General features: G+C 39.4%; 1 protein-coding gene across 12 annotated transcripts in view; it reads left to right on the top strand.

Annotated features, from left to right (window-relative positions):
* The window catches only part of SAMSN1 (SAM domain, SH3 domain and nuclear localization signals 1), a 161219-nt gene extending 134253 nt beyond the window's left edge, over positions 1-26966 (top strand). For all 12 annotated transcript variants that reach the window (XM_068180622.1, XM_068180624.1, XM_068180621.1 and 9 more), the window contains 7 exons: positions 8886-8957; positions 9540-9695; positions 11645-11765; positions 13163-13314; positions 15333-15539; positions 17072-17222; positions 25720-26966. In XM_068180622.1, the coding sequence (XP_068036723.1) occupies positions 8886-8957; positions 9540-9695; positions 11645-11765; positions 13163-13314; positions 15333-15539; positions 17072-17222; positions 25720-25925 (1065 nt within the window). In that variant the 3' untranslated portion in view covers positions 25926-26966. The remainder of the gene's footprint in view (positions 1-8885; positions 8958-9539; positions 9696-11644; positions 11766-13162; positions 13315-15332; positions 15540-17071; positions 17223-25719) is intronic.
* The last annotated feature ends 1020 nt before the right edge of the window (positions 26967-27986 follow it).

Genomic DNA, 27986 nt, shown 5'->3' with positions numbered 1-27986 from the left:
CCAGAAAACATTCTGCAGTTTCATTCCTCTACCATTATGTTTGAGACAGAGATGGAGATGTGTCACTGACAGGCTGCAGCCATGAGATAAAGAAATCAGCTTCACTTAGTAACAGCACAGCCCAAAGCAGATGTGTAAAGAGGGGACAACACAGTGGCCAAGCCAGCGGTGAGCTCACGTGGCTTCTCTGCTGCCTGCACCTGTGCAAAGGGGATGCTCGGCTCTACTGCTCCTGAACAGTTTCACTGGCCACAGCTGTGCTGTTTTGCTCTTACATTTCTGCCTCTCTTCCTCCTTCTTTAAGATCAGATGGAATGTTCAGAAACCACTTCAAAAAGCTGGAAAGGGGACAGGGTTCATTGATGGTTAAGCTCAGAACCTGTGGAGAGGATGCATGAAATGACTGATGATGGTAGAGCAGGCATTCAGCTCTAGCACAAGCATGTGGCAGGGCTCTTCTGATGTTGGCTATTGCCATGTTTAAATTATTTTCTGCCTGTCTCTGTAATGGAGTTTACATTTTCTTGACTAATATATATTGGTAATTGTGGTAAAATGTTTGAAAATGTCTTTGTGTCTGCAATTTTAGCCAGTATCTGAAGGAATGGGAAGAGGCAACATCTTCCTACCCCTTCATGACAGCTTAAAAAAATGTAGTTGGTAGAGTTCCCTTTGCAGTGGTAGGGCTGATTTCAGTAGGATTTGGAGGATGTCCTTAAATCAGTGGCTCAAAGAACACCTCAAAGCCCTCGCTGCTGTCGCTGCCGCAGGAGCAGCACCTCACTGGTGAGCGTCTCTCCACTGCATGTGGTTCTTGTGGAGGCTGCGGGAGCAGGGGAGGGGGAAAATGCTCAGTCTCACTCTTCTCATGTGTCAGAATGAAAACACACTTCAGGCACCTGGTACATTTGTTTTTCATGAAATGAAGATGTAGTTTTCCACTGAGCTGTGATCACAACAACCCATGCCACAGAGATATTCAAATGGAGAGAGTGGAATTGATTACTGGGTACCTTACTGGTACCTCCGTGAGCTGTTAATTGTATTCATTCCTTTTCTGGAGTGACCTCAACAGAATCAGAAAGATATCTTCAAATTCCTAGATTTTTTTTTCCCTAGGATTGCAATTATAGAGCTTACACTACAAAGCAAACATTGAATTTAATACATTATAACTTGTGCACTAAGAAGGATTCTTACACACTCACAAATCATATGGAAACCCTGAGCTGGCAACCTACTTTCAGCTTCCATACAAAACCAAAAACTTGCCAAAATTATGAGTTCAAAATTCCCAGGAGCATATTTAGGATTCTCAGGCATACATTGTGTGAGCATGTCCAGTTTTTGAAGCCTGAGAAGGTGCAATGAAGTGCCACGTGTGCTTTCTTCAACTGGACAATAAGGATAACTTTGGCCTGTGGATGACAATAAGCCAATGCTGGAACACAGCCATTTGACAAGGGAGGACACAAGGAAGAGCAAAAATGGTGACCGAGTCTACATTTCAAAGGAGTCAAAAGTTAACGCACTCTAATGAACAGAGTATTTTATTTCTTTGTTGGTTTATTTTGCTTTGTTTTCTAGTATAAATGTGATTTAAATAAATGGACAGATAGATCTGATGAAGCACTCAAATTCACAGTGACTGATGATAGATACTGCACCAAATTTTGCTTCTCTACTGTACTGCATCTCCATTAAGGCAATTTCAGTTAATCTCACTATGGATTCATTAATCAAGTGTAGTCAGGATGTCTGAAGGGAGATAATGAGGGGGAAAAATGGCCTATTGTTTGGATCTTATTCTTCAGCAAGTTATTTTGTTTATCATGTCCCATAACATTTGTACCCCGATAAATAAGTTCCTGTTGCAATTAGTTATCATAACAGATGACTAGGACATCTTTACTTACAAATTCAAAATCATTCCATATATAGATCAATTCATTTTGTGCTTTCTTTACATCACATGCCTATACAGTATCAGTTAGCAGTGAAATGGAAACAAGGTGGACCTGTGCATTTTAAAATTTCCTCCCTTTATCCAAAGATGCAAGCATCCACGGAGATAAAGTCCCTAATCCCACATCTTTTTCTCTAAGCACTAACATCCTGCAGTATCAGCAGTCCTTAGTGTCTTCCAAAATTTCTCCTCTAAAATGCCCAAGAAAAGATTTGTTAATTTTTTACTTACTTTTTACTCATTTAAGATTACATACTGTATATCTGCCCCACATAAAGCTGTCACTATATTACTTAAAAAAAAAAAAAAGTTGAGGTTCTAAGAGCCCGGTGGGTTTGGAGACTGCTGAAGATGGGAATGTTTATAAGCTCTGTGATATTAACTGCAGCACTCAACCTCAGGTGACATAAAGCATGCAAAAAAGAACTTTCTGTCAGTTTTATTATTTCTAAAAAGGTTCCCCTTGAAAGAGAAGAGTGACCTTGCTCTGCTGAGCTGACATATGCCACTGAATTAATGGCTAGGCTTTGCTGTAGGGAAGCTTGCAGAAACATTACAACTCCAATGGCTGAGTTTGCTGCGAACATTAATCAGAGGAACCAAGATGATGTATCAAACACTCATTTAAAAGTAATAAAAACTAACTCTCTTTCTGCCCCCCTCCCCCAAGTTTCTTAGAATTAGCTTATTGTTGGTCATTACCTGTTGTCAAGGGTAAGACTGCAGTAGGGCAGTGAAACTCATGTAAGGGCTTTCTGAAGTTTGCTTACTCTTCAGAAACAGAACAAACGAGCTTTTGGGACAGTCAGACTTGACCGTGGCTTAGAGGTTATTCTTTTAATCTTGTTTTTATCTGGAAAGTCGTTTGAAGGAACACCTTCCACTTAACAGCCACATTCCCACCTCCTCTGCCAGGGCACACTGGTTGCCCCACTTGTGGCTGTGCTGGCCAGGCATGGGGGTCCCTGTAAAACTGAACCTTTGGGGCTGGATTCTTCTCAGCTCCTCTTCAGACATATGTATTTTTCTCTTCACTTAAGGCAAAAATGTTTGTGAGTAATTTCTCACACACAGGAAATCCAGCAAAACCCTGCAAGGTCAGGACCTAGATAACACACAGCATTATTAAAATCATGCTGTTTAAGTAAGCAGGAAAGGACTTTAATTGAAGCTGCTAGGTGCTTTGGTTTTAGAATGTGAGAATTCGTCTGTGAATTCAGCAGGTTTGAAGAGGAGGAAGTTTCAGGAGAGCAAAGATGTTGGTATTTAAGGGATTAAAGATCAAAGCCCGCAATGCTTATGTAGTGTTTAACCAGCCTTTACTCAGGCAGCGCTCCCCTCTACTGCAGTGATGGTTTTGTGGAGGGTGGATTTTAAGACTCATCCCTCGTGTTTCTGCCCGTGTGTAAATGAAGGGTAGAAAAAGGATGGCAGGGAGGTGGAAGCACACATCATGCCAAATCCTTAACTGTCATTTTCATGGCTCCTCTGAGTTTGTCACACATCCTTAACCTTCTTTTAAAGTCATTTTCTTTTCATGGTTTTGTGTGCCACTGAAAGTCACTTTTAATTAAATGTCATATAAATAATAAAGTCTTAATTACATAATTATTGCAAATACCTATGTGCACACTCCCAGAATTGGACAGACTGCCAGAAGAGCACTAGGAGTGACTTTTCTCACTGGCAACTGAGAGTGCTCTGCAGCAACTGGGCAGGAACAATGGTGCTCAAAATTCAGGGTCAATGTGCATTTAAAGAAAGTGGAGTCAGGTCCCTTCCCCTCCTTGCACATTTTGCAATACTCACTTGCACAAAACTTTCCGAGTGTTAAGACTGGCGTTTCCTAAATTGCTTCCTTACTTAGTCCCTCACAAAATTGTTTAATCAACAGAGCACATTTTTTTGCCAGACCCATCTGCCTCATTGCTCAGATGTCCTACATGGTTGCCTCCTCCAGAGGAAGACTTACAGACTTTGCAAAAAATTCCACCCTCGTTTGACTTGAAGAACAGCAGCTGTGCCCTTCTCTCAGCTGCCCCGGTGCCTGCCCAGGGCAAGGTGCCCCTGGAAAGCACTGGAGACTGGGTTTCTAGTGGTGACTCTAGCTGGGTTATTGGGAACTACGTGCCTCGTGTCAGCGGGGATTTAGGGCTGAGAGACCGAGGCTGGTACCACCTAAAGGCACTGATAAAACAGCTGCTCAGTGTTTACTTTGGAGAGCGCAGTTTGTTCACCTGGAGGAGTGTTAGTTATGATTACCTCATTTTTTAAATTCAGCTTTGCTTTCCCAGTCCTTTTCCACTGTTACATTTAGGGTGTTTGATCTGAGGCCTCATGGTGGCAGTTCTGTTCCAAGTCCACTTTGCTCCCCTCTCTCCCCCACCTCCATGCAGCTACTGAACATGAGGCCATGATAACAACCAGTCTTTTATAGAGTCATTTTTAAGCCAGTTAAAAATGCCATTTTAGTAGATTGCTCTATTTGAGTTAGCAGGAACAAGCTGTATCTTTTTTATTGCTTTTGACTGGTGAAGTGCAAGGTTTAGGCTGTGTTTCATGTGGGCTATAAAGTTATATTAATGTGTTGGTTAGTGGTCAGAAGTTCTGTATGTGTAACTAATGTGTAAATAGGAAAAATTCCCTGTGGTACAGAGGTCATGATGTTTTCTCTTTTGTTGCTTCCCTTACCCTTTGGAGAGTCGCTTAATCTTTTACGCAAATTCTCATTTTTTATACATAAGTGAGGGTTTTTTTGGTGGTGTTTGGTTTGTGGTTTTTTTTCCACAGAACATCCAAAAAGCTATAAATTGCTATCTTGCCATCTGGGAAAGTAGGAGACAATTCTTTTGATTATCTATGCAAGAAGATAAGCTAGCAGAGTGGAAATATTCATTCCTACTTGGTAACTCTTTCATTCTCAGAGTGATCTCCTCCTTCTGAAGGGACTAGAACCATCAGGGAATAGAACAAATGAATCAAATCCTGATCTCCACTTATCTCCATCAATCAGAGCAGCAAGAACAGGCTGTTCTCTTGAGGGCTGCTGTGTCTGCTTTCAAAAAAGAGGGAAGAAGACAAGTGTCTGTAACAGGCAAGGAAATTGAGCAACATGCTGAGCTCCCTTTTTATTACTTCCAGTGTCCACATTCGCCCCTATACAGCTTTACAGGGTTTGGGTAGTCTAAGCATGAATGGAAGGTAAAAATTAAAATGCATGGAGGAATTTGAAGAGATTCACATGTGAGAGGGTCAGTACAAAGCCTTTGACACATGCAAGACTGAAAAAATGTTTTGAATAGGACTTGAAGCAAAATATAATGGGCCAGAATTTATGACAGCAGGCAACCACATTGCTGAGCAATGTAAATTGTCCAAAGAAAAATATGGGATGAATATCTCCCATAATGATTATTTATCGGGATAACTGCAGTCAGTTTTGGCTCAAAGGTTGTTTTTTAGACACAGGGAAGCTCTGACTTGCTTGTCAGAAACAAGAACTTCTCCTATGATATGTCCTACAAGGGAAGGATGTTTCATAAGAGAAAGATATGGATTGCAGAAGCTGTTGTTGTCTTATTATTTGCATACCATACCATATTATTTTCTAGGGAAAATGATACGCTATTTACAGCCTAAATCAGACAATCAACTGCAGACTGTCCAAATTAAAATAAACAACAATTACATAGGACTTATCCCTTTAAAAGGATTTTTTAAAGTTCCTGGATTTCAGGGAATAAATGATATAGGAGAAGGAAGAAGGTTTTCAAATACTTAAAAGTATCTTTGATATTTTCTATTATGTTAGTTTGGAATACTGAATGGGAAGAGATGAAAGTTAATGCGTTGATTTATAGAAATTATTTGATCAGTCCTTGTTCGGGAAAACACAGTGGTTTTTCCCTCTGCCCATGCCTCCATTAGATTTTACTAAGCAAATTTGTATTTGCTTAACATATCCCTGGGTAGCTCTTGCATGAATTGAGCCAGAAAAACCACTTAACTTTATAGGATGCTGAATCCTGGTATCAAAAGTCAATAGCATATTTTCTCTTAGTAGCTTTGCATTTACTTTAAAAGCTTCCCTTCACCTGGAAATAAGGCCTGTCCATATCTTCACAAAGTAGGTGTTCCCTGACACTAATGCAGTGACTGACACTACTGAAAGTAATAGTCCCATTCCCTTTGCAGCCAGGAGCTCCTAAATCTGCTTTTCGTTATCAGCATAATGGGGTTGGATACATTTTTAAAAGGTGGTGCCTATTGATTACTTAATGGAAAAAGTTAGTATAGAGAACTGCTGAAGCAGCCCTATTCAGCGCTCTCCAGTGCAGCAACACCATTATCTAGAACAGTGGAAATCATCCTGTAACCCTTATTAATATTTAATAAGGATGAAGCAACACTAAAATACACTACCAAATAGCCCCAAGCTCCTGCACATGTAGGATATAAGGTTGTTTCGAGGGTCAAAAAAGAATAACTGCTCAAGCTGTTTATAGGTAAGACCAACACTAAACAATGTTTTCCCTCTTGTTCCTTTTAAACTATTTCCAACACATCTGCACTTTAATATACACTTATTCCTACTAGACATATTGAAGTGTTGGAATGCAACAGAAAGGTCAGTGTTTGTTTAGAGATTGCTGGGACAATTTTATACTTTCTCTTCCCGGTATTGCTTTGAATCTCTTGCTCCCTTCTCCCTTCTGCTCTATGCTGCAGGGCACATTTGACTGGGCTGACAAGCTAGTCAAAGGTGTTAATCCTGTCTAATAGAACCATAATCCTCAGGGCTGTGTTTTTATATCATACTATTAAGCTAACCCCTTGTCACAGGATGTTCTTCCTCTACTTAATAGCAAAGCTCTTTATGGTAATTTTAGATAAACTTCAATGTGCAATACAAATTGTAATTTTCAGTTTCACAATGTAAAAACAAACAAATAAACCATAATGTTTAGACAACAGAGATTTTACAATCAATTAAAAGGAGAGCTGTGTGATTTTTATATTTTCTTTTTTTTTTCCCTCGGTGAATAGTAAATGTCATTATAATTGTCCAAAAATATTCACAAATCTGGGTCAGTTTCTTCAAATAACCTTTGGCTGGAAATATTTTTCAGGTTAGATGTGCCCAGAAATATAGTGGGAGGTTGTGGGGAGAAAAGAAGATGCTATTCTTTTAAGCTGCACTGCTTAGAATATGGAGCCAAAATATGTGTAGACTTTTCCATCTGACTCTGCTCAGGCTCCCACTGCTATGTCCACATTCATTTTTTGAGGGAGGTGGCAGAACTGGTTAATAAATAAGTTTGTGGAAGCAGGGAAATACATCAAGGAGGGATTTCCCCTTAACATCTCTGGAAGCAGGTCCATGCCAGCATTAAGCGTGCCTGCAGTGTGAAGGCAGGCAAAGGCACTGGCTCCCAAACCAGTCCTTTGCTCCTCCTCTTTTGTTGCCCAAAGGATGTTCTACCTCTGTTGCTTCTGAGGTGAAGAGTGCACAGTGGGTGCTTTAGAAATCTGGGGGAGATGAAAATATGACTCATGTGGCTGGGGGTGGGGGAAGAAAGCAATGGAACAAGGAACTAGTTTGGCTGAAATCACATGGGCAAGGTAAAAGGATGAATAACTACAGGAAAAGCTGTAGCCCAGATTTCAAATACTCTGAAATCACTTATTAAATCAGACAGAATGTATTTATTTTGTGGTTTACTATTTTAGTTCAGTGTTTTTTTTTTCATCCAGAGGGGATTTTGAATACTCAAATAGACTGAGGTTTTATTGCCTCATGTATAATAGTGAACCCTGCTCCAGAACTCTCATACTGCATTAAAGATTTTCATTTAGTATGGAAGAGGGAAGTACTTTAAAAACCTGAAGTCATTCTAGAGCTAGCTGTGAGTATTGGTGAAGACATAAAAGCAAGCTTTTAAAAACACTGTAGAATGGATAGATGCCCAAATTCTGGCTGTTTCTAGGGCCACACTTAAAGGGACTCCCAACTTGGCATCAATGCTGATTTTATGCATTTTGCCTCCATGGGCAGTGCAGTGTCAGGCTGCTCTGCCTGGGCATGTCTGACAAGTATTTCTGTATGACCCCACTCCTCAAAATCTGCTGTTCCACTTCCCTCCTTTCCATATCATTTATCCACATGCAGAAAGAGTACAAACTAGAAGGAAGTCAGAGCAATCCATTCACTGTCTCTTAATGCACAGCTCAGGTGATGCAGCTTTGTTAAGCCAAGTAAAACTGTGGCATGGCAGAAAATTGTACCCATTTATGTTTAAAAATTGAAATTTCTAATTGGAAAATTGAGAAGAAAAGCACAAGGCCTGCCTCATTATTCTGTTACTTACTTCCTCTGCAATGTGTGCATTTTGGACAAGATGTATTCATAATCCTCATTCATAATCCTGAGTCCTTGCTCATTCCTGATGGTAAAGAACCATAAATTGTCTTCCCAGCTGAAAAAATACATTGTATAAATTGCCACAATTTACATGACCAAAACCAAGTCTATTGCTTGTATCATATTTATGATGACACCTTTTTTTTTGAAACTCATAAATAAGTCTTTCTTACCTGCAAATAAAGCACGGTTATTTACATACATATATAATGTGAAACGGATGTAGAAGAACTCATAATCATATCCATTACCTAATTAGTATTTGAAGCAGTTTGTTTCTCTTACTTATTTTTCTACTTCTACCTGTACAGTCATAATTTTTTCCCCTACAGTCACCTCATATTTTTTTTTCTAGCTGGATGTAGCAGTTCATGGTCCACCAATATGGGAGGGATTTTTAACACCAACAGGTGGCTTGATAGTTTTATTTAAGTCTTAATAACAGAACAAATTAAAACAGCACCAGTGAGTCAAGGTTTGTCTTCTCTTCTTTTACAGCGCACGAGCAGCTTTGGGAGCTTTGACCGTTTCAGGCATCACTCAATATCAAAGACAGATGATTCAGCTGAGGTCTGTAGAGTTTGAATTTCTGCAGTTCACTTTCCTGTGACAGCTATGCAAAAACATTGGAAAGCTATTGTGTAAATTTTGCAGTGCTGAGAACTTTACTTGTATACCTGCATCTGTTCACTGATTGAGGCCTTGACAAAAAAAAACCTAGAGAATCACACCTAAACTAAAGTGCTAAACTTTGGCGCTTTGATGTGAGAATAGAAACAATTAAAAAATAAAAAAGTGCACTTCACATTGGTGCATGCCCAAAGTACCCAGCACTTTACAAGTAACCCACAGATGTCTCACTTCTGTTTTTTAGACCTCTGCAAAAATTCCCTCAATTCTTACTGATCTTAGGGATAATAAATAATGGGAAATAACATTACCTACCATAAAATATATTTTTTTCTGTCATTTATACATAGAGTATTGTGCTGCAAACCTGTTTAGGTACACAGTTTTCAAGGAAAATTCCCATGACTGAATATTGTCATGCTAACTGTGTTAGTGCCCCTAATTTTCCCCATAATTTCTGCTTCAGATTGCTGTGTTTTATTTTCATGGTGAGTTATTGCTTACTTTTTGATTTCAAAACAGATATCTGAGCTGGAGACTATAAGTGACATTGGGGAAGCAGTACAAATCAAAGCAGCAAACAATGGAGGAAGTCTGAGTAAGAAAATGAGAGCCATTTCACTTACCATGAAGAAAAAGATGGGTAAAAAATACATCAAGGCACTCTCTGAGGAGATGGTAAATACAGCCTAAGAGTCTTGTGTTTGTTGGAAATACATGTGGAGTAAAAACATTATGTGCATTTTTTCTGTTCATGTTTCAACTGTCCTCAGCTGTGACAAACCATAAAACCAGGGTAACAACACATACTGAATTAAGCCAGCTTTTGGTATGTGCCTGTTCTTTCATGTGCATTTTAGTGCACATGCAAATCACACAGTAAGGGCCCTAGAGAGTCATAAGACTCTTACTTCATTTAATTTTGCTTTTTCATCAGGGAACATTTGTATGAGCATGTGTGTATGAGCACAAAAAAGATCCTCATGTGTGGACACAAGAGAGTGTTGGTTGAACCCAATCATCAGTCTGATGCTCAGTTTCTTCATTAGAAGAATTTATCTCCCAATACAATAATTATTTCTGAAGTCTACTTTGTAAAGGTCAGCCAGCATCCTAGAGAATTCCAACTCATACACCTTATCTCCTTTTACCTTATCTAATCTTAGTGAAACTATCTTTATTAAACATAAAAAACATAATCTTGCACATACTGCAAACCCTGTTTTCTCAGTACTTTGTATCAGTGAGTTCCAAAATTTAAAACCATAGGGAAAAAAACTTGTCATGCTTAACAATCCTAAAAAATCTAGCTAGTCTGCATCCTATCTCACATGTCAATATCAGCTAAGTAAGGAAAATCAATGAGGAACATCACAAGTAGAAAATAATTTTTCACAGGATACCTTTAAATACCTTTTGGAGGACCAAGACAAGGATCTTGTATTTCATTAGTTTAGTTTTCTTTTATTTTTTTTTTTCTAAAGTGCAATCAATGATCTTTATATTATATTTTTATATTTCCTTTCTGCACATTTAAAGCAACAATTCCCATGACAGAAATTCAATGGATTATCTGGTTGGACACACATGTAGCATGATCTTCCTTCCTGCAGGAGATGATGACAATCAATACCAGCATCCTGATTAATCTGTTATGCTGCTGGCTGGTGTAACAAGCACAATTCTTGTTGAAAACCAGTATAGTTCTTCATTTCAGTGCTCTGCCTGACATGTATGGATCTCTACTTCACACATGCACTGTCATCTTTGCTTCATCACCTCACAAGTGAATAACTAATTTTTCCCCAAATACAATGTGCTGAAGGAAGTTTTGGTTGCATCAGGATATCACATGCACTGGCAAAATGATGAATTCTACTGAAAATCCCTCCCTTTTAAAGATCTATTTCATTTATCTGTTACATTGTCTCTAACTTAACTGTGACTGAAATATGGATCTTATTGTTTTGAACAGGCTGTGATTCCTGAGGTGTGATTTATTGGGATAAACTCAAGGGGCCAATTTCATACACCATTAGATTTTGTGGGAGAAACATGTACTTGTTAATTCTGAAATGCCCTGGATTTCGAGGACAGGGTGAATGCTGGGCAGTGTGGTGAGCACGGTGCTAGAACACGCCAGTGCCCTACATGTGTGCAAGCTGTCCCCAGCCTGCCACCAAGCAACCACCATCTTCAGAAGTTCAGTGTAAAACACAGCTGTGTCAGCCAGCTCTTCACCACCTGCTTTCCGAACTGAGCTTTATATTTCCTTCTCTGAGACAAGCAGACAAAATCTTCTCAGGCTGCCCACAAATTTCCCGTTCCAAGCTTTCAGCTCTGCCATGGTATGTTGTAGTCACCCTAGCTTAGCTGTTTGAGCAGGGAGGGGATGAAGTGAGTGGGGCAGAACCAAGAGGGAATTTCTCTAGGATCATAAAATACTCAGGGTGATTGTTGGGCATGGTTAGTACCAGGAATCAACTTCTAAAATGCCTTCTCTCACAAAGGAGTTCTTCATAAAGTGCAGTGATGAGCTGATCTCCATTGATGCTTCAAAACAAACAAACAAAAAAATTCTCTAAAATACATTTCTTGGAGGTTAACATTTGATTTTTGTGTTAAAGAATGAAGAGGGAAAAGATGACAGTGATCCTGGTGGTGGAGCACACACTGAGAAGGTCTCCCTAAAAACCAGTGACTCTTTGGAAAGTCTCTATAGTCTGAACAGTGGCCAGAGCTCATCTAGTAAGTACAAGACACCTATTCTTCTTATTCAGTCCCTGGATCAATACAGTTATTGCTTATGTCTGTGGAATCAGAGCTGGTGATCAAAAATGTGATGGTAGAGAGCTCTTCATTCTGGCAGACAAAAGTGTAATTTGGTTAAATGGGTAGCAGCTAGGGTAGCTATACATCTATCCAGAAACAAGTGGAGTGTTTTTAAGAGTGGAAATAGTAACAGAAGAAAAAAATTAGCATGAATTATAGGGCATAGTGCTGGTATATATGCCATACATTTTTGGGGGGTTATCACTGCCTTAGTGCTGGGTTTGCAATCACTGGGTGCAGCCACACAAGCATCCTCTCCTGGTGGACTGGCTGTGAGTTCATCCTTTGCCCCGGAGATGGGAGGCAGACAAAGTCTCTCTGAGTTGGTGGGAGATGTGGGTCTGACCTGGCAGCTTTGGGATATGATGCAGAGAGACACAGCCCACCTGAAACCGACTGAAAACCCTCCCCCATCACGGTAGTCTTGGTTGGAGAGCAGAGAAGTCTCTGATGAGAAATGTGCCTCCACCTCTCTCTGTGTTGCCCTGCTGTGGATATCTGCTGGGTGGCAAGCCACAGCTATCCCTGGTTACACTGTTGTGCCACCCTGCAGGCACTGCCCGAGCCCTGAGTGGAGACTGGAGCTGCAGTCCAGACCATTTGCACTTAGAGTTAATCTGGCCCTGAGATGGAACTGTGCACTTAAGCAATCACCTCAAACAAAACCATTTTTATGATCATTTTCTGTGACGTGATTTGTGAAAATCGTATATGGGAGTTTACTTCCAATACACTGCTGCTCTTATCTAAAAACATATTTGGATGGGATATTGCAGAGCTTGCTCAAATTTGCTTGAATTACTCTGCTGATATTTTATTGCTCAACTTGGATAAAATGACAGGCAGAAATGTTGATAAGATTAAAATTTCCCTCTGCAATGCAGGTTCCTTTGATGTTTCGGCTAGCTCTGGAATTAAATAAAATAACTTCTACAGTACTTGTTTTCATTTCTCTGAATAAACAGGAGAAGTTCAGCAGAATTAATTCCCCAAATTGCACTTTTAGGGTGCATTTTATTAATCTGCAGAGGTAATATTTCAAAAAGTCTGTAAATAAAATGCATAATCTATTAGTATCATCACCAGAAAACGATTACTTTAGGGAGATATTAATGAAAGATGTCCTACCCATTTTGTTCTGTCTCTTGTAGCATGATTTTTATTGAATGTAGTTATCCTGGAACGTGTCAAACCCACACAGAATACGCTCTGTCTCTGATTCTGTGGTTTTGAACACTTTCCTTTGGGCTGCTGTGCAGAGCTGCATGTCTGGGCATTTGGTGCAGGGCTCTCTCAAGCTGCCTCTCTCCCAGGTGGGGTGACCAGCTGCTCCGATGGCACAAGCAACAGGGACAGCCTCCGGTTTGACGACGAGGTCCCCTACAACGGCCCCTTCTGCGGCCGAGCCAAAGTCCACACCGACTTCACACCCAGTCCTTACGACACCGACTCGCTGAAAATCAAGGTGAGACAACCACCAGGATTCCTTCACTCCTACTAGCAATGCCAGGGGGACCGACCATTTTTTGCATGTAAATAATGCATTTAATAATGAATTTTTAACTACTTAAGCGTGTGGAACACTCTAAAAGCAAGGCTGATCTGGTTTCGCAATGCTTCTTATAAGGATTTAGTTCAGACAAGGCTGCAAAGCCAAGTGCTGCTAAAGGCTTTTTAAGGCACAGATTCCAGGTAGGAACTCTTCATGGTATTTCCCTACCCACCCCAGCCTTCCTGAGAGTAAAACAACGTGTTGCTTCCCACATACATGGTCTGGAGTAAGAAAGAGTAAAGTCTCATGGGATGTGAAGTTGTCTCCCCAAGCTTTCCCAGTCACAACTAGGATATATCCAAAGCTCAGTGGCACCCATTGCCTTTAATAAAACCAGTTTGCCTTTACATTAAAACTTTCTTTAAGCCTATGTTTGAGCTGTGAACATTCTTCAGCCCAGACATGGCAAGGAGTGTCCAGGCTGTGTGAGTGAGGAGGAAGAGCAACAAACAGGGACCCAGTTAAACATTACTTAAAAAAAAACAGCCCTTCAGACTCTTTTCTTCTTCACATCTTCTTAATTTTGCCAAATCCTGTATCTCACACAGACTCCCTCTCCTCGTCTCTGGCCTACATGAAAGCTGGTGCTCTGCTGGTACTTGCAGTCTTCAGCGCTTGCCCTCCACTTCCATCGACATACAGGGCATTTCTTTGAATGCAGTTTAATAGTTTTAACTGTTTAACTGGTCACGAAATGGCAAATATCTGCTGGCTCATATAGGTTTCCTTTTTAGTCATTAGGGTGGTGTATTTTGGAATGATAAGCTAATACTTAGGGTTGAAATCCCCTGTATTTATCACACAAAATTTCAGTACCCTGAATCTGAATTCAAAGTGCATCTGCAGCTTGGCTTGGAGCCACTGCCTAATCCTGACCTGCAACCACATCTGAAGCTCCTGAGCCTGCACGAGTTTGTAGAATAACATGTGCTTCTAGAGCTTTAAAGAAATGTTTGTTTAGTTTCCATTTCAAATGTGCTCATAGCTCTGAGCCCCATGTTCTAACTAAACCAGGTCACCAGCTCACAGTCAGTTCTGCACTTGGGTTTGTACCAAAACTACACATGGGTGACTACTTGACTTGCTGTTTCTTGACCAAACCGAAAAGATGTACCTCATGGAGCTGTGAGTTTGATTTCTAACTTTGTAACAGAATCCCAAACAAAGCAGGTATTTGTTGGATAACTCTTCAAAGGCTTTCAACATTTTTCTGTGATACATGCCAAGAAGAGAGGGCTCATTTTTGAGGTCCTTGGGAGCAAATTGTGTAGGGTGCATGACTTTGTAAGAGCCTTTTTACTATGGGTATTACTCAGAATGACTGTGTTCCTGAGCTCAGACCTTGGTTCCCACAGTGTGGCTGTGAACACCTTTACCAAAAAGCCCTCTTGAAATAGCTGTGTTGTCACCCTTTTAGGCACTCATATTTGTTAAGGGAGTTAAATGTTCTTTATTATCTTTGAGAAATGCAGACACTGATTATTCCTGTAAAATGGGTAGGAGTCCACCTTTCACATAGATCAGCTGTTTTTGAAGACCCTTGAGAGGCTAGATAATAAGATTATTTTGTAAATGCTATGGCACATATTTTGAAAATAACCTTACAGTAAATCCCTTGCTTTTTTTACCAAAACTATGCCCACTCCCCATGACAAAAGTTAATTGCTGATGCAACCCCATCCCTTTTCAGGGACCAACTGGAGCACAAAAATAGTTAGAGGGGCTGCTTATGCTCACCTCTCCTTCACAAGGTTTGGAGATAAGGACTAGCTCCACTTTCTGTAATTATTTTCCAGGGATTTTATAAAAGGAAAGGCACTAAATCTAGGTAATAAAAAAAAAGTTACTTCACACTGACTAGTGCTGGTTTTGGTCCACAGAGGAAAAGCTACATATAACAAACCAGAGGTGTGCTTTTTTTATTGTTCTAGAAAGGAGACATCATAGATATCATCTGCAAAACTCCCATGGGCATATGGACAGGCATGCTGAATAACAAAGTAGGAAATTTCAAGTTCATTTATGTGGATATTATCTTGGAAGAAGAAGCTGCACCCCGAAAGATAAACCCACACAGAGGAAGCAAAAGGACCAAGCCTAAAACATTGCAAGAGCTCCTGGAATGTGTCCACCTGCAGGTCAGCCAAGGCATTTCCCATTTCTATTTGAAACGTTCCCTTTCTGTGCATTCAGGTTTGAATGTCATTTACAGGCAGGAGGAGAAAGGCAGGTTACAGCAGTTTTGATGTCAGCAAAGCAAAGCAAAGCAAAGCAATCTCGTGTCTGTCTTTTATCTGATGTGAGTGATGCCAAGATGATTTTTTTCCTTTTCTTTTATATACCTTTTATATAACTTCCATGTAACCTCAGTATTCTTAGCATGCATAATTGTAATTCCTTAAGTCTAATAACTTAGCATGGTCCTGGTATTCTGTTAGGCCAGGAGACCAAACATCCTAACGACCTCGCAGTAGGAGGCCAGAAAACCCTACTCTATTTTGGGAAACCAAGGTCCCCTCTAGAAAATATCTTGTAAACTAGAGATTTGGCCCATTCAGGGGGAATTCCATGGACTGGGGAATATCACACCATTCATCCAGGCCTCTCACTGGGGCATCCTTGTTAGATATGCTAATTTGTAAGGTCTATAAATTGTTTACACAATCAATGGTGTGTGTGCATTGTGGCACATTCCACCTTGGCAAAGTGGTGCACCAAAAAGGATCTTTATTAAATACCGAGGTAAAAACCCCTTATCCCTTAACCATGTCTGGCTCCCAACTTTTAAGACCAGGAAAGGCATCATGAGTGGCTTATAGAACTGAATTTTACCTCATCATGTGGCTGGGCTAGGTGACTGCACTCAGAGAGGGACACTGGTGACTTGTCAGGTCAGCCTGACTGCAGTTGTGTCCCTGAGTATAGGAGATCTGTGGCTGTGGACATTTCAGGGACTGGGCTGCAGTCTGACTCCAGCGCCAAAACTGAGAATTTGTGGTTTTAATTTCTTGTGATCTTTAGGGAGCAATAGTATTTTTGCACTGTGCTCATGTTGCGCCTCTCTCCCTCTCTGCAACCCTAGATCTTGACTGAGTGTCAAAGTGTAATAAGGTCATGATTTACAAGTAACATTTTTAATAAGGGTAATTGCTTTGCTGCTGATGCAAACACTCCTTTCCCTGGAGCATGCACAGAATTTTGTACTGAGTCAACACACAGCTCAAGAGGGACCTTGTGTGACACAGCAGGGCCAAGGGCTCCCTCCGCTTCTCCCCTTGCTTGTATCGAGGGGTTCCTCCCATGAAAAGGAAGAGCACTCCTTTCCTCAGAGGCCCTGCTGGGCTCAGCGTGGGAGACACTCATGGAGTGACCCACAGAAGTCCAGACACTCAGCAGATTAAATAATTTCTGACACAGCTCTGCCCTGGTCCTGTTTGCTGCTGGGCTGTGCTAGGGAGTTCAGGCACAGATGCTGGCATGGCCAAGAGGACTCCCAGGCATCCCTGCCTCTGTTCTCTCTCGCTGTCCACCTCTACCAAAGGTAAGTCAATTGCACTGGAGAACAGAGCCCATTTCAACCTGGCCAAAAAGAAAAAGTGAAACTGTGCCTATTCCTCTGCTAAACAAAGTGCTTGTTTCCATGAGAGGATTTGCTTGTTTCCTTTCATAGGAATATGCCTCAACCCTCCTGCTGAACGGCTATGAAACTCTAGAGGACTTAAAGGATCTACAGGAAAGCCATCTTATTGAATTAAATATTTCGAACCCAGAAGACAGGGCAAGATTGTTATCAGCAATTGAAAATCTCCAGGACTGTGACAGTAAGTGTTTAAAATTTAACAAGAGTATGTGCAATAGTATCTTAAGCAAAACAGAGCTTAGGTCAAACACCTCCAGTAAAGAATTTTCTTTAATTTTTTTAAACAACATTCTGCAGATAATTACAATTCTTTTCTTCCCTTGCTTCATCCCACACTTAAATCCTTATCCAAATTAGCTTTTTTTTTGGTAGGAAAGTATTGTAAAAAAATTCAAAATGTACACTAATAGCTGGTTTGCATTCTTCTCTCAAAATTAATCTAACTTGTGTTTCTGGTGAGTTTCTAAGAGTGAACATATGGGGTGTATATATGCACGTGTATTGATCACCATTTTGTCTTCTTCACTTGTTCCTTTTGTGGGGAGTGGAAAAGCTGGGATATGGAACAGGAAAAACTTTTCTCATGATATTTTAATGATACTTCCAGTCTGACTTCAAATTGTAAATAATTTATGTCAATTTTGTAGAAACTACAGTTAGGCATCTACTTCATTAGACACTCAGCCAAAACAGGAGGGGTTTTCATCTTCATTAATATTTGTGCATACTCCCCCTATGCTGAGCAGTCATGTCAGCAAATGTGCACTTCCGATTGAGAAGCATAGGAAAGAGAGAGAAGGCTAAACAATGTCTTCCTGGGATATCTTCATATCAGCTTTTGTCAAGCATCCACTGACTATCTCCGCAGGCAGATTTCCATTTTTTTTTTTTTTTTCTGAATGTTTGGGCTTTTTTAAGAACCCCATTTGTACATTAAGTTGTTCCTGTTCTTATTCAGCTTCCCATGAAAGGCTCTTGCAAATATCTTGGAGTGCCATTAGAAAGGTTTTCTTTGCCCTCCAGGTTCAGAAGTTCTTTCTGGTCTATAGCTTTGTGAGATGACAGGTTTGAAAAGAACTCTTGAAGGGCTGTCTATGTAGAAGCAACAAGTGAAAGAGCAAATCCAGAAAAAAAAAGGGTTACATTTTGCACAAGTCTTATTGCAGGGATCTGCTAGGAAGTCACCTGAAAATGTATATACTGCATATAGTGTGTTTGCTGTGGGAACCAGCCTTGCTGTGCTTTCTGCACCTAGTACTGTGAATGTTCTTCCACATTTAACACCAGAAAAATAGCAAAGAAAAATGCTATATTTTAATTTTGCAGTTTTTCATCAGTGTGAAAGCCAAAATGAAACATAATGGTTTCTAACAGACCACACGAGTGTCGAACTTTTCTGTAGTAGTGAGAGTATGGTTTGCTATTTGTATTTGCTGGGTAACAAAAAGCAGAGCAAGCAGCTTTCGATACTGAATGTGTCTTAATGTTCTACATGCACCGGAGCAAGAACCAAACCTAAGAAAGTCCTTACATGTCCCATGTTCTGAAAATTAGTATATTCACCCTTATTATCCAAATTGAGTTCTTCCTACATTGGCAGCATAGGATTAAGTCATTTCTCCAGGCAAAACAGTGTCCCTGATGTTATCTGCATGGTTTAATAGTTCAAATTCTTGTAACAGCTCTGAGAATAATAACATTAAATCTTATAAAGGGGTCCATGCTTCAGTGATGACACTGTAGTCTTATTTCAAGAGATGAAATGAATATTTGTTTCATATGCACTTTAGATAGGTATAGCAAAATTCAATCAAATAATTTCCGTATAATTTATGAATGCTCACAGGGACTAGAACCACAACATCTTTTTGTGTCATACCAGCTATAAGCATTCATTTAAGTCTAGTTAAATTTGGTAACACTTGTGTATATTTTAAGGTAAGCCATGAATAAATACTGTCCTAGTTTGATTCTTGAATCCTTGACGTGTCTGGTTGCAAAGGGATCAGAGCATTTGTCACATGACTGGTGGGGACAGAACTGAACAACCTGTTCCAGAAAGGATGATACTAAAGACCAAAATGGAGAGAAGCTATCTGTTAAGTTGTTATAACAAAAGACAGGGTGTCAAGATGATCTTGGGGATAAGCTCCGCACGAGTCTGACGTTGTACGAATCATTTGACCTCTTTGTCCTTCTGTCAATCAGATTGGGAAATTGGGTTGAAAGAGCTGGGTGCTACTGTGAAAGTGAATTCTGCATCTGGACTGAACTTTCCTGGGTCAATTTTTTTTTTTTCCTAAATGGGCATGGCTCAGTCCAGCATAAATGATTTTTTAATTAAAATTGATTTTGTGCATTGCTTAGAAGTGAGCTGCATAATTACCCACAGCTACAATGTAATCTGTTTACTGGCACCTAGAATTCTAGATAGAATTTCAGCACTTTCCAGGCAAAAAGTTCACTTTTCAAAAATAAGCCTTATGAAAAAGTAAGCTAAGGCCATAGACTGTATTTACTGTTCTAGGCCCATCTTTCTCACAGAGCTTGGAAGACTTCCATGTCTCTGCATTCCATTCATGCTTCCATGAAGCACATGTTTGATTAATGATGGAGAGGCAGGTATGGCCCAGAGTTGAAATACAAGGGTTTCTGAGTTTTTGTGACACTGCTATTACTCAAAACAACCAAGTGTACTGGAACATAGCCTAATTTTACTAGACCCTCCTATAAATGCAGTAAAAAAAGATTTCATTTTTTTTAATGTGAAATCTGATCTTGTGAGATGTCCAGAGGTTTTTACAAGGCTTTTAATTTCTTTGTCATTCCTTGGCTTTTTCTTGACATTTATTGTATGTTATGCTAAGTAATTTCTTCATGACACATACTCGTGGTGTATAATTCATCTCATAGAATAAGCATTTATTGAGTTTTCGAACCAAAAGTTCTGCAGCAGTAATTTCTACATTATATGCTACTTAAAGCCATGCAAAATATAGGATTTTTGGCAGTGACATTTTTTAAACTTATGTTTGATTTAGACCTGAATGAATTTGGAAGAATAAATTTTACCCATCTTATACCACAAATTTTAAATAGTAAGGTTTATTTAGCAATTGCTGCCACACAGTGTTTTTAAAGCAGATTTTTTTTTTTTTCTATTACTGCACTATCTTCTTTCTCCCTTTCCTGGGAGTCCAGGCCCAAATTCATCATCTTCAAGTACTTCATGTAGCAAGGCTATCCTAGAACTGCAAGGATCTGTAAGCTCCTCATGACCTTCCCCCTTCTCAGACATTTTTTTAGATTTTCTATAAGTTGGTCAGACCAATATATCTGGGGCAAAAGTCTTGGTTTCCATGAATTCATGGCTGTGAGGAAAAAAAAAAGGCTTTTTCATAAAGTATTTCTTAATAGCTTTCCATTCTTCTCCTAGATGGCTTCTAGACAGGAGATGGATGTCTGTGCTTTTGTAGGATGCTATTTTTAAAGTGAAGCAGTTGCTGGATGGTTAATGAATAAAGTAATAAAAGAAGTTTGGAACTTCGTTTCTTGACCACTTCCCAGGACACACGTTTCTGTTCTGTGCAAAATAGGCTTGATTCTCTTCTCACATAGATGATTTAAATCAAGAGGTTCATCCCTGAAATCCATTGGGTTACACTAGTCCAAAGCTATTCTGAGCTAAAGAAAAATTAGACTTCATTGGATATGTGCATACAGGTCATTTTATGGAAAAACCCAAAAAGGTGAATATGTGCAATTTGGGGAATAAGATTTTACACTTATCTCCCCAAATCCATTTCCTTAGCTTACCTTTCATATTTAAGTGCAGATCATACTTTAAATTCCACTACTAATACCAAATAAGGTTTACTCTTTATTTATTGTTCTTGGACAGCAAGATAGGAGGTAGATAAGGACACGACTTTCAGTTCTCAGTCACATCCCTTACATGACAATCAGAGACCAAGAGTTCCATTTTACACTGGGCAGTGCTTTTCAACACACGGGATCATACAGCATCTTGTCAAGGTCAAATAGTGCTCAAAGACAATCTCCCCTTCTGTACTGTGGTACAGCACATTGGCCTGAACATAATACTTCCAGATTTCCCAAGGAAGCTCATCCTTGCATGAGTATTAGTATTTTTCACCTTTTTTTTTTTTCAGGCACATCTGTTTGCTTCCAGATTTTAAAAAAGAAGCTTCTCATTTCTGTTTTCACCACAAGTTCTCACATCAGTTCAATAACTTTTTACTCCCACAAAAGCTGTGCCACTTATTGCAGTGAATGCAATATTTTGAATTGCGTATCTGTAAATATCCACAAAATATTTAGTCTTTTGAATGCCCAAACTATTGCACAAACCACTTCAGGTTTCTCTGCATCTTTTCCAAAAATTACTGCCCTTTACTGCTTCAAAAGGATCTTTTCTGAGTTTGATGCATTGTGAGTTCTCCTTTCATTCTCACACTTAGATGATCTAACTGGTACAGGTGATACATGGCCTGTGTACATATGTAGGAGGTCTGGCTTCATCCTCCAAAACTCACTTTGTTCAGTGGGGCCCAGTGACAGGGCAAGGAGCAATGGCCATAAACTAAAACACAAGAAGTTTCATCTCACCATGAAGAACTTCTTTACATTGAGGGAGGCAGAGCACTGGAGCAGCCGCCTAGAGAGGGTGCAGAGTCTCCCTCTCTGGAGACATTCCAAAGCCACCTGGACACATTCCTGTGTCCCCGCTCCTGGTGACCGTACCTTGGCGGGGGGTTGCACCAGATGATCTCCAGAGGTCTGTTCCAAGTATTCTGTGATTCTGTGATTTTGAGCCTTTAGTTATTGAAAGGTGCTGCTCAGTACGGCACTGCTGCACCTCCCAGGAGGGCAGATGAGTGACTCAGCCTAAACCACAGTGCTCCTAGCCCATCTGACAAAACTCACAAAGGCAAACTCTCAGAGACCACACTCATGAAGTTTGGTTTCCTCTTGGGTAACCTTCTTTTTGCCCAAGACAAAATCTAAGCCCCCTGCCACTCATCTGGTTTAAACTGACATAACTGCACAGGAGTCAGAGTGACCTCTGTGCATTCTTGAGTTGAATTCCTTTAAACCCAAGCTTAAAGTGCTTCCCTAATTAGGACTTTAACCTCATTAGGAAGGGGAAAAGTGCTGGTGAAGGAAAAAAGAAATCTATCCTCGCACATGTCGTGCACATCTAAGTCATTGAATAACAAAAACTCATTTTAAAGATCTAAGTAGTGAGGAAGATAAGGGATGCATCACACATCTCTTACCAAGGCTAAAGGCTTCACATTTTTTTCAGAAGTCTGAATATAATCCTACTGTCTAAAAGAGTACTGGAATATATGTGTCAAAATGATGCATATCTTGGGCTCTTCTGGCCATATCATAGACAACAGTGACTGAGAGCCATTTATCTTATGTGAAACTGCTTTACTGTAGAAAAATGATAGGACTTCCATTTGTTGATAAGATAGTTATTTCTGATGATTCCGCAACATCTAACAGCAATTTAATTTTATCAATTCCTGTTTTCTGTGCAGCGTGGCTTTCTTCTGATGTCCAAAAGATTAAGGCAGCAAACCTACCTTTCCTAATATAGAATTTGAGCATGAAAATGTTAGAGAAAGGACTTAAGTAGAATGGAATAAAAGAGCCAAAAATTGTAAAAAAAAAAAAAGAAAAAGAAAAGAGCAAAATTTGCTGTGCGCTTCTTATAAAGCCACTTCTAAAACTGCATGCTATGTATTTTTATAATACTCAGGATCCTGTTCAAGTGGTTTAGTAGTTACTGCATGATATTTAAGACTGCTTTAAAGAGAAAAAAGGAACCAAAGTTTGCTTTCAGTCTTTTCTTCATAAAAATGGAGGGGGAGAGGTGTTCTTCCAACTTTTTCTACTTAGAATGAAAAATAGAATATATAAACATTTTTCCTGTCTCAAACACATGAATATTTTTGGTTTTCAGTTTTTCATGTGAGAAAATTCAACTAGTTTTACAGGAAGCTTTACATATATGTATGTCTTCTAAACAGAAATGTCTCATTTTCCTAATTGACCTAAATTCAGATTAAAAAAAAAAAAAAAAAAAAAAAAAAGAAATCTCTGTTCCAGGCTTCTCTGTGAATTTTTCCCTGAAAAACACTATGGAGACATTGATAAAAAATTAGGATCTGTTGTTCACATAGGAACTGCTCAGATTATATAGACAACCAGTTACAAGGCACTAATACAGTGACTGAGACTGCATTTTCCTTTTAATCCACTGGTTACTCGGTCTTCTTTCCATTGTAAAACAAACAAAGTGGATAGAGGCTCCTCTCTGACCTTGAACATGTAAACAGGATTAGCACTTTTTAGGTCAGTGCTTGCCAGGGCAGCAGAGGATCTGGAGCAGCAGATGAAAGGGCAGCGAGCAGCATTAGGCAGCCGAGGGGATTAGGGGGAGGCAGCAGGGCAGGAGGGCTCCCAGTGCTGCACAAGCCTTGGTTCTCCTTGCCCGGTGGGATGGTGCTGCGGGGAGCTGAGCACTCCCTCGGGACAAGGCTTTGCTGGGGCATCGCTGTTACTTGTGCTGAACCACTTCTGTCGCTGCCAACGGCAGCGGGAATGCCTTCACCGGTGCGATGCCTTTGTAATTCCTTCCTGACTTCAATCAGAAATCAATTGGACCCTACATGATCAAATATTTTCCCTGCAAAGAGAGAGATAACATTTGACATGACAAACTGTGTTCTGTAAAGTGAGAAGGAGATCAAACAGTTACAGATATCAATTAAATCTGCTGCGACGTGTGCTCTTTCACGCAAGTGCAATTAACAATTAATTTACTTGGGAACAAGGTGGAACTTTTATTCCTTGAAAAATATCTAAAGTAATTTTTTTAATTATTCTTCGAAATACATCTAATTATGCCTATGCCCTCAGAATTTTTTGAAAAAATAACTAAGTTGAGACTTTGAATTCTTTAAAAAAATCAGCTTAGTTTTTTGATTTATTAGGCAATTGGAAGTTAGAAGATATTAGGCAGATTTAATCAGGCCAAACAAATTTACAACACTTCCATCAAGACCTCAAAATGCTTCTCAGTAAATCAAAATGCTTTTTGAAATAAACTTGTTGAAATCTCACACAATGAAAAAGGTCTCCAAAGAAACTCTCCTGCTGTTCCATTTCACTGTAAAGGAGTGAAAAATTTCAGTTTTTCATTTCTAATTTAATCTATGTTATTCAATACAAGATAGAAAAAAAAATCTTTCCCATTTTACCAAATCTTATAATTTCCAACAATTAAAATAAAAGCCAATATGAATGTTCTTTGTGGGAATTTTAAAATTCTAGGAACTAAAATAGATTTAGATTTTGACACAGCATTAAATCCTTCCTATCTTTGGACTACCATTCTGCCTGAACTTGAATTGAGACAGTTTGAATATCCAGAATGTAGAAGAAGATCCAGAACTGACTGTTTAACCAAGAAGTAACAAAGCAAGTGGAAGAAGGGAAGTTTCTTTGCAAAAGCAAAAAGGTACCATTTTCCTGAAGGGCTGGAAAATCTGGAGCGAAACCATCTGTTTCCTCTGAGATGTGCTCCCTATACTTTGTTCAGAAAGCCAAATACAGTGTGAAGTAAAACTACAGCTACAGGTGGTTGGTAACAGCGCATGAAAAAAAGCAGGAAATGGAAAGATTTATATTTTATAGCTTATTTTCTTAAAAAATTTACTGTGAGTAAACATGTGCTTCACAGCTAGAGAACAGGAAGAGGAAATTTAAAACCAGTACATATAGGAGTCATTATATACTTGCATGTCCTCTCTTGTTGAACTTTTGTGGAGAGGTCTGTTGATACTGCCACTGAGTTCCAGATTTCTGAATTTGAGCAGATTAGTCATGCAGCAGCTAAACAAGGGCAAATTATTCGCAAGATTATTTGTTTCTACTTAGTTTTAGAACGGCATTCAAAAACCTTACAGCAGAAATTAGGTACCTTAGCTTCCTCTGAGGTTTCTGTGTTTTGGAAAATAACCTTCTGGATATCAAGCTAAGCTTGATGGAAGTTTCCATGAGCCACCCACTCCTGCTGAAAAGCTCGGTGCTTTAGAAAAGCTGGTTACCGCGCCTTCGTGCCAAGCACTTCTGAAGGGCAGCGCATTCTCTCTCCTGCAGAGAGCACATCAGGAGGTGGGGGCTGCACTCAAAATCTGGAGTGCAGTGTGTTATAAACAAGGACAGTGGGCTCTGTGGTTAATTTAGTGTCCCACTCTGCAATGCACAAGCTCGGGAAGGGGAAAGGCTCCATCTCTGCTGTGGGCACGATGACCACGCTTGGTGACTTGCACTCTGCACAGCCTGAAGGACCTCAGCATAAAGGATCAGGCCAAAGCCCCCAGCATTCATCTCTGAGAAACATCCATAAGGAAAAGACCAACCTCATTCTCAACTCAGATGTTGTTACACTCGTGTAATAATACTTTTAATTCTCTGATGCTGAGGTTTCCGTTTCTGATGGACAAAATATATTGATGTAGTCATGTGTAGATTACCAGTTCTGTTTCCAAAGTCCTTCAAGATCAGTCATGCTGCTAGCTCAGCTCTTTCCCAAGGTACTTGTATTGACAATTCTTTCTTTCTTTTTCTGTTCTTTCTAGTTGAAGAACAGCAGAAAAGTGAGGGTGGTCAGGAGACACAGAACTTAAGCCCTCACCAGAATTTTGACAAATCACAGTTAAATGACTGTCCAAGAGATTCTGGCTGTTACATCTCATCGGAAAATTCAGATAATGGTAAAGAAGAGGCAGACCCAGAAGCCCTGTCAGACATGGTGCAGTCAATAACAATCAGTGAGTCAAACTGATTTGGTCCTGCTGCTTTTCTGCAGATTTTCAGAAGAGACAATCACATTTGTCAGTGTGATGGCACAGAAGCAGAACACAAAATATTATCAACACTGAAAATCTACTTTTTTCTGATTCATGATGCTCTAAGCTGTTTCATATGTGGGCAATTGATAGCTAAATGTTAGTTGATAATAAGAATTTCTCATGTTTTACTTTTCAATGAATCCACAGGTATTTCCCGGAAAAAGTTTATACAGAAGTATTTATAAATATTTGTACAGCCAATGCATTTTCTATAATAGTAGAGAAATTTTTTTTAGGTCATGGTTCATAATCTGGAAATGTTAATTTCTGGAACTGTCCAAAATGTAAATATTGTACATATTTATTTTAAAAATATATGGATTAATCACACTGTCTCTATTTTCAGCTGTGTTTGGCTGATTTGTGTACAGAATGTATTTTCATTGATATATCATCATCATCATAAAAAGGTGGATACAGTCACACCCTACTTTGAAAAGTACCAAGCCAATTCTCACTAATATTAAAGCTGTTTCACACCACTTTTCTCCAAAATGAGCTCTAAAGTAGACTGTCATTTCCTGTACTTTTTCCTGGAGGCATGAGAGAACTGGGGTGAGTCTGAATTCAGTTCTCTGTGGTCCTTATTTTGTGGAAGAACAGAGCCATCCAAATGGCTTATGCAGTGGCAATTTTTTTATGCTTCTTTTCACACCTTTCTCATTTGTCCCAAGCATTATACAGAGAATTCAAACTCAGAGGAAAAAGCCATCAGGATCAATGCTATGCTTTTATGGTAATGTTTTGTGAAGATGTTGCCTTTTGTGTGTGGTGTGAAGTTTGTTAATAGAGTATGTGTTTGTATACAGAACTCGGAAGCTAACATTGTTATTGTACATGGCTGTCTTTCATATGAGATTTTATTGTCTTTTCCCAGCATATTTCACACTGGAATACACATTTTATCTTCCTGTCTTCTTTTAGAGTACTTCCTTCAATAATAAACAGAATCATGCATTTAAGCCATTTAAAAATACTTGATTTTTAATGTGGTCATTACATTTCAAACACTGCTCTCTTCTAGGACTAACACAGTAAATAGTAATTCCACTGAGCATTTTTAGCATGCATAAGAATCTGTGTATCAAGTCAACAGGGTGACATTTTGCTCAGTCATTAGCCACAAAATTTTCATAATTAAAGGAATTTTGCATTTATGTTAAAGAGTTTCCACATATTGCAGACAGTTTGAAAGACAATCCCCTTCAGAAGAGATGGAACACAAAAATTCCACCCCAAAAAGAGTATTTCTGAAGAAGCTATAAACAAATGGAAAGCTTTTTCTCCCTTTCTTTTTATTTTCCCCAATGCAAGTGCTTTCTGTACTTTTCATGACTTCTCAAAAGACTGCTGCTGTCAGACTCCTAACACACAGGCCTGCTTTGAAGGCTGTAGTATAAAATTGCAATTTTAGAAAATTGCATTAACAAGATTTCAAAGATTTGGAGTAAATAAACTCTGTTTAGAAGAAAAAAAAAAAAAAAAAAAAAAAACAAAACAAAAAAAAACCACCAGAAAGGGAGCTACTATGATTTGTTTCTGGTTTTAACTTACTTTTCATACCAGCAGCAAATGTCATCATTTAGCAGCAATGACCCCACACTGCCAGGCGTGGTGGGGATGCAGAACCCTTGGTAGAATGAAGGATGTGAGAGCTTGCATCAAGCAGCTATATTTGTTTTCTAACGCTTTTCCAGCCAGTAGTGCATCATGACATGCAGTACTGACATTACTTAATATGACTTAGCTTCTGAAATAATGGATTTGAATTGGCTTCTATCATCTCCTCATTCTAGAGAAGGACTAAATTCAGCTTGCATTCCTCTCAGAGGGGCTTATCTTTTGGCTTTTGTGGCAGATGCACTTAGTCTTCGGGTTCTGAAGACATCTGCAAAATTGCTGAACCTATAAAAGTATGTTAAGGTGAGCTTAAATATGATTGTGACTGTCAAGAAGCAGTTAAGTTAGCTGGGTCAAGGACTAACAGCCACAGA

Source organism: Anomalospiza imberbis, chromosome 2, assembly GCF_031753505.1.
Source record: "Anomalospiza imberbis isolate Cuckoo-Finch-1a 21T00152 chromosome 2, ASM3175350v1, whole genome shotgun sequence".
Taxonomy (NCBI): Eukaryota; Metazoa; Chordata; class Aves; order Passeriformes; family Viduidae; genus Anomalospiza; species Anomalospiza imberbis.
The sequence above is the reverse complement of the archived record's forward strand: the minus strand, read 5'-3'. Positions and strand labels throughout refer to the sequence as shown.